The following is a 7,834-nucleotide window of genomic DNA, read 5'->3' on the forward strand; positions in this document are numbered from 1 at the left end:
ACTTTATGGCATCATGAAATACATTTTTATGATATATGCAGGCACTTGGCTCTGTGTTGGTGCCTAGATCTGAGTGCAGCTAGGCATTGACATGTGTGTCGGTGTCTGCCCAACCACCTCTTCTGGTGCCTCAACCACAATGGATACATTGTTACGGCAGTATTTTGCAATTCTTTAAATGAAAATGCATAATTTTATACTTTTTTTATTTCACCATTTTCCTTACTAATAAAAACGATTTCACAAGTGTTGCCACATCGACAGAAATAGAAACAGAAATAGAAATAGAAATACTTTTGCGAATGCAAAATGTAAAATGTTGCTTTGTTATGCAATTAGTGGATTTAGTTAAAACTTAAAAGACTTGTTATATTATTTCCGTTATTGCAGCGAGGGCGGACGTTGCATAGTGCATTCAGTAAAAAATAGGTCGATTTTGCAAGTCAATGAATGTTTTGCAAAGTGTGGCAAAGTTGCATAAATTTAATTCTTTTTTACTGCATCTTAATTGAGTAATTAATTTGCCCTTTTTACTCTTCTTTTAGGCTAAAATGTTGGAGAATTCACATGCTTGGATGGGTGCTTCAAGTTCTTCCATTGCAGGTTTGTAAAGAAATTTACAGCGAACTTTCGCAGTTCGGTTTAATGCATTTAGCTTTTTTGTTTGTGTCACCAGCAGACAGTTACCAGTACCAATTGCAGTCGATGTGGCAGAAATGTTGGAATACCAATCAAAACCTTATGCATCACTTGCGCTTTCGCGAGCGCGGTCCACTCAAGTCTTGGCGTCCCGAAACAATGGCCGAAGCCATCTTCAGTGTGTTGAAAGAGGGTCTCTCGCTTTCGCAAGCTGCGCGCAAATATGACATACCTTATCCAACTTTTGTATTGTACGCGAATCGTGTGCACAATATGCTAGGGCCATCGATCGATGGCGGCCCTGATTTACGTCCGAAAGGTAGAGGTCGTCCACAACGTATATTACTCGGTATCTGGCCAGATGAGCATATCAAAGGTGTTATAAAGACTGTAGTATTCCGCGACGCAAAGGAACTGAAAGAGGATACTCTACCGCCAATTCCGTATGGACGACATTCGGTAAGTTTCTATGACAAAAGCAATACCCACCCAACCTATTACAACAAATACTATCATTTCTAGCCAATTTTTCCATTTCCGGATAGTCCACTGAGCTATCCAGGCGTACCTGGACCATGTCCGAATGGTATGCCTTCAGCTCCCGGTGAGCAGATGTCACAAGAAGCTACAGCTGCAGCCGTTGCTGCTGTTGCACATAACCTACGCCAACAAATGCAAATGGCAGCCGCAGCACAACATCAGCACTCAGAGGGTGCATCAGGCACCAACCTATTTAACATACCACCGCATCTGCAATCGCATATGAGTGCAGCCGGTCCCGGTCCCGGTGGTATACCTCTGCCAAAGGCTAGCATCTCACCCGCATTGAGTTCTGCCTCAAATCATGGTGCAGCTGGTGGTATGCTTGGTCCAAGGCATGCACCATCACCGTGTGGTAGTTTACCTGGTCTGCCTAATCTACCACCTAGTATGGCAGCAGCACTGCACATGGTAGGCGGCACAAGCGCTGCACGTTGCGATCCTGCTGCTATGCTAAGTCAACAACAGCAACATCAATTGCAGCAATTACATTTGCAGCAACAGCACGCTTTGCATCAGCAGCAGCAACACCAGCAACAGCAACATCAACAACAACAACATGCGGCTACGCATGCTCTTGGTTTCGGTATTAGTTCCATGTCGCATTCATTAACTTCCACTACAGCTACGGCAACAGCAACGTCATCTTCCACACAAAAACTTCAACTTCAACAAGAAGAGCAACAACATCAACAACACGAACAGCAACAGCAACAACAACACCAACACACAACAAGTGCTGTGAATACTTCGTCAAGTTCCATTATAGCAAAACCAAAATCTGTAAAAGATTCACCAACTCAGCAACGCAGTAGTCCACGCCACGAGACACCATTGCATTCGCCTTTCACAGAGCTCGGTTTGGAAATTGGTTATAAACACGTACGCGGCTATTCACCTTCACGACTTTTTACCGAAGATATCGCTGAATTAATGGGTGCAGCCACAGCTACCACATCCTCTATTACTAGCAGTTCCAGTGCCAGTCCGGCAACTTCGTCCATTCTATCGTCACTAACTTCGGCAACGGGAAATGTGGCAACAGCTGCATCAGCGCCTACAAGCAGTAAAATTAGTTCCAGTAGTATTAAAATTGAACCCATCACAACAAGCAGTGAGTAAGGACCATTTTGGAAAATATATTAAACAAACTAAATACTTATTATTTTGATTATATTTTACTTTATACTTTATATTATTGGGAACACAACTTACTACAATTTGACTAAAGCATATGAGAATTATATTCCTCACCACTGTGAGTTTCGAAAAGTATGCGTAAATAGAGTGTTTCATTGGCTTTTTAGTAGACAGATTTCAATAGATTTCTATAGTCGTTCATTTACAGTTTTATATTACTTTTACACATCCATTACTGTTACTCACATATATTGTTACGGTAGTAAGTAGCGACAATCGACAGTTGTTTCATCTTTCTGTGAGCAGGAATAGTTCAATTAAAACATACCGAATAACAAATTATTATTACCATCAATAGTAATAAAGGAAAAATAAAGAAAGGCTGATACTCGATAAGGGGCTGTGATGGCCTATTAAGTAAGACAGTTTCGCATTTCACAGAGAGTTTCGGGGGTTACGAAATTAACCGATGTGCCACTCTACCAGTCAAAACGGTTAGCATTAAATGATCGCATTCTACCGTGAAAAGAATAAAAATATCACCGTAAAATTTAATTGGTCATGACAAGTTGAGTGCTCTTGCTATAATGTCGGTTCAATGTCGGTATGCGATTATAAATCTGGGTGAAGTGTCTAACCATTTATGGATAAAATAATATAACAGATTATTGTGTTTTCATAACCTACTATCCTCCCAACGATATATTTGTATACGAGCTCGATATATTAATAATATATGAACCTAATAGAATAATAATATCAAAGTTACTTCTAGTTTCCATAGCTTTTATCAAACTTCCAATAAAATCTGTTGAGCTCATATTAATTTAACCGTTAGGGTTGGTAGAACAACACTATACAAAAAAGAAGGTATTTGCAATCAATAACCGCATTCTCCGAACTGAATATCTATTGATGGGTTGGACACATAAAAGTTAATAAACCCAAAACATTAATAATATCAAGCTCACCTCCAATTTCGGGAAGCTTTATCAAACTTCTCATATAATATCTTTCCAACTTTAACTTTATTATATTCTCAGAATATTAGGATGTTCCTAGAGAGACATAATTTCCACAAAATTTGTTTCCCTCATCTTATTTTCTATAAGGTATGTCACTCAGATTGTAACGTCAATAAGAAAACAAAACAGCGTACAAGTTTATTAATAATATCATAGACTCTTCTAATTTAGTTAGCTCTTTGCAAGTTGTTTATAAAATATGTTAACCTTATCCAATTTTCCATAAACTATGTTGACCTCAACTTCATTTCATTGCTTCAATGATCCTCTATCTGAATTAAACGCAATGAGAAATAAAAGATTTGATAATTTTGCAGAGAAATTAGATATCAGAGAGACCCGGATAGTAGAAGCACCATGGTCTTTCTGATAATATCTCTATCCTCCAAAGTATAGTGTCAAGTATACTGGAAGTATGGGTTCTGTAGTTAATTCTCAGAGTTCTTAAAATTACTCGCTAAAATATTTTTAATTTTAAATAAAAAAAAATTGTTGTGTTCCCAATAATATATATATTAATTTTTTTATATAAAACAATAGTTATTTAAATTCATGAATTTAATATATTTTTTAGTTTTAATTTATTTTCTCATTTAATAAATTTTTTTTTATTTGACTCAATAAAAACAATACAACTAATTCTTAATTAATAATAAATATTTATTATATATATTTAAATGAAACCATTACTTTGAGTGTGCAATAGTATAATGATTAAAATAAATAGTAGTAAATAATATTATTAAAAAATTTAAATGTTACTTAATTACAAACAAAATAAAAAGAAACTGTTTTACTTTTCTAAGAAAAAAAAAATCAAAATATAACTAATTTTATTTATTATTTAAGTTTGAATTTAAGAACACCTCTACAGTTAAAATATATATATAATTATATGAATCAAAACACTATAGTATAATTCATACAAGAGAAAAACAAAAATATATGTGTATTATTATTTAAATATATACGAATATTTAAATCTTAAATATTTAGTGATTTTTTTATATATGTATTCGAAAACTTTAAGTTGTATTATTTATTAAAAGATCTCCTAATTATTAAGTTTAAATTTAATAAGAAATTACTTTGGAAAACATTCCAATTAAATGCATAAAAAATAAATAAAATAAAAATAAATAACAAATCTAATTAAAAATGTGTGCCCGATATTTTTTAATTTTTATATATTATTTTATATACAAAATGTGTACAAAAAACAAAAAGAAATTAAAAATTAAAAATTATTTAGAAAAAAATTATGAAATTTTTGGACTAAAACTTTTGGCACAAAATTAATATTTAGAAACAAAAAATTTAATATTTAGGTTGAGAAAAAAAACCTAAAACCACAAAAATTGCCTTTTGGAATAAAATTCAAAAATTTTATGGAGAAAACGAAAAAAAATTATTGTAAATTATTATTAAAAACTAAAGACGAAAAAAAGATTAATGAAAAGAACAAAATATTTATACAAAAAAAATTGACAATTTAGGAAAATCTAAAATTAAAAAAATATTTTATATTTAGAAGCAAAATTTTTAAAAAATGATATTTGCATTATTTTTTAAATATTAAATTGATTGCTGTTATTTTTTAACTGTATAAATAAAAAGAGATTTCTTTTTTTTCTTTTTTATAATATTTTATTTTTAAAATATTATTTTATATCAAAATTTCTTATCGAAAATGATAACAACTTTATAAAAATCTATATGTAGTTTCCCAATTTAATTTTAATCTATAATAGACAAATCAAGAAGATTTATTTTATTAAAAAATATTTATTAAAAGGTTTTCGAAAAGTAGTGAACTACAACAACAAAAATTATTTTTTATATTATTTTAATTCATTTAATTTTTGATTGACCCTACAACTGTTTCGAGTATTGTCAAATATTTATAATTTATAAATTTAACAGAAACTGTCATTATGATAATACCACTGACAGTCCGTCTCACATAAAGACATATCTCAATAAGGCAGTTTATTACCACAATTTTAGTAAACAGCATGCGAACTACTTCAAGGGACCTATTTTTAACCGGAACATCACTTTGTCTTTTAATGAACTAAAAATGTTTTACGATCCTATATTGGAGATATTAGAAAAACACTTGTGGAAACAGACACTAAAGTAAATCAACGTCCTTTTTTACTCTTTTTCTTCTTCTTTGTTCCATTAAATCCTCACTCTTAGTCAGTGACACAGTATTAAAGAGGTAATGATCTTCCTTTTCTGAACCACAGCTTAAACAGTAGTCGTTTTAATAAACAATAGTTATAGTTACAATTCTTTTCTAAAAGTTCTTTTTTAAGTAAACACACTAAAATAGGGATCCAGCACCTGCTTGAGTCCCTCTAAGTATATTCATGCTCTACTAAAATATTACTAATTTTTTGAATGTTTTTCATTTTCTACATTAAATACATAATAATAATATTAAAAGATATTTTAAAAGTTACATAAATTCAAAAACAATCTAATAGAACATATAGATTTAATTCATAGAAATATAAACTGAAATCTAAAGGCTCTTCAAAATAAACAGTTGTGAGCCTAATATTCTTCCCACCTCTACAATATTAATTTATTTCCTTCTTTCATCTTATCAATATCAAAAAGTTATACTTCCCTATAATTTTAAAACATATATTATAAAGCTCTTACTAATAGTCTGTTCAACGTAATTATTATTTATTTTTTTTATTTTCTTAATTATTTTGTCAAACAATTAATATTATAGAAAGTGCCTTTTCTTGAAAAATCTAATTACACTATTCTTTTTCGAACTTACATATATAAATATATCTCTAATTTATTTAAAAAAATAACTCTCCTATTCTAATCTTCCTTCTACTTCAAAAAAAATTTATTATTTATTTCGCATTTAAAAGTATAGAAGCAAAGAGCATTCTATATATTCCATTTAATATAAATTTCCTTGTATATTTATAGGAGTCATAAAAATTTCTTTCGTAAATGTGGTATTATATTACCAGAGGAAGAGTGAGTGAAGCCTTTTAAAAAATAGCAATAATATTAGCAATACATGGTTGCCTAATAAGTAGTAGTTTAACCCTTGGTTGGTTGCATGATTGAAGTACTTACTATATCCATAAGTCTAATGAGAGACGTCTTTAGTATTATTTTGTAGCCAAATTCGCATTTCAAACTTTCTCGGTTGAATCCAACCGGTTCGATTTAGATCCCGAGTTATTAAAGACCATTTAACATAACGTGATTATTAATATTATTACCAATACATGGTTGCCTAATAAGTAGTAGTTACACTTTTGGTTGTTTGCATGATTAAAGTACTTACAATATCCATAAGTCTAATGAGAGACGTCTTTAGTATTATTTTGTAGCCAAATTCGCATTTCAAACTTATTATTTGAATATATAGATAAACAGCTCGGTTGAATCCAACCGGTTCGATTTAGATCCCGAGTTATTAAAGACCATTTAACGTAACGTGATTATTCTCCACTTCCAATGATCAAAGCTTATACTTTCAAAGCAAAATAATGTCAATCTTTTCTGGCTGGCTGACAAAAAATTATTGGAATTTCAAATTTGTTCACCTATTCTTCAATGAACCAGTAACGGCTGATATTGATCTGAAGACATCACTACTATTTCACTTTACCAGCATTCATATTTGCATTCATATTTCTTCTATCTACAATCTGATATTTAACGGTTTTTCTGCTTTTGTTTCACTAGGTATGAGTTACAGCAGTTTTTTTTAACTGTATTCTACAACAGTAAAAGATTGGATACAGTCTTTGACTCATTATATGTTTATTTTGATAAGGACGTGTAATAGTTAAATTCGAACCTAAACTTCCATTTGAGTAGCCAGTCATATAGTAAGCTACTTTTGATAATGTGGTATCATATAGTACTGATCGCTACTCCTTTTTGTATTAATTCCATCACTTAGTTCTGTATGCTGCCAATTGCAGTATTACTCGACACAAAAAGCTTCAAAGAATAACATTAAGACACTCATAAATGTGTCCATAAGTTGTGTTGGTTTAGCAGGGTTGGCTAACCATTTTTTGGTTTTCCAAGCGGGCAAAATGACAAACTTTCCAAACTGATTAAAGGATTGCGCATTTCACAACATAAATAATAATACTGATACAATATATCTAATTTAACAATAATAATTAATAATCACAAGTATTTTTTATTTGCATTATGCATGAAAAGCCTTTGAAAATGTGAATAGTAAGCAAACGAATAGATTTCGAATGAGTGAATGCTGGCCGCAATAAGTACGTATTTTAAAAGTTTAAATAATCTATATGGCATAATATGGGAACAAACAAACACATGAAACCTCAAGTTGCTTTTGAGTACAATATCATTTTTAAAACACACACAAATTGGACCCTAATTGACGTGTGCTATTATCGGTTTCGGACCCTAAATTAAGAATACTTTTCATTCCAATTACTTTATTTGTATTGTCCTAG

General features: G+C 31.1%; 1 protein-coding gene across 1 annotated transcript; it reads left to right on the forward strand.

Annotated features, from left to right (window-relative positions):
- The first annotated feature begins 528 nt into the window (after positions 1-528).
- LOC119675957 (protein bric-a-brac 1-like) lies at positions 529-3,816 on the forward strand. The gene is made up of 3 exons (XM_038087472.1): positions 529-603; positions 677-1,098; positions 1,162-3,816. Exons 1-3 carry the CDS (start codon positions 552-554, stop codon positions 2,299-2,301), a joined length of 1,614 nt encoding a protein of 537 aa, XP_037943400.1. The 5' UTR covers positions 529-551; the 3' UTR covers positions 2,302-3,816.
- Positions 3,817-7,834: the final 4,018 nt, after the last annotated feature.

This window comes from Teleopsis dalmanni, chromosome 1 (genome assembly GCF_002237135.1).
Source record: "Teleopsis dalmanni isolate 2A chromosome 1, ASM223713v2, whole genome shotgun sequence".
Taxonomy (NCBI): Eukaryota; Metazoa; Arthropoda; class Insecta; order Diptera; family Diopsidae; genus Teleopsis; species Teleopsis dalmanni.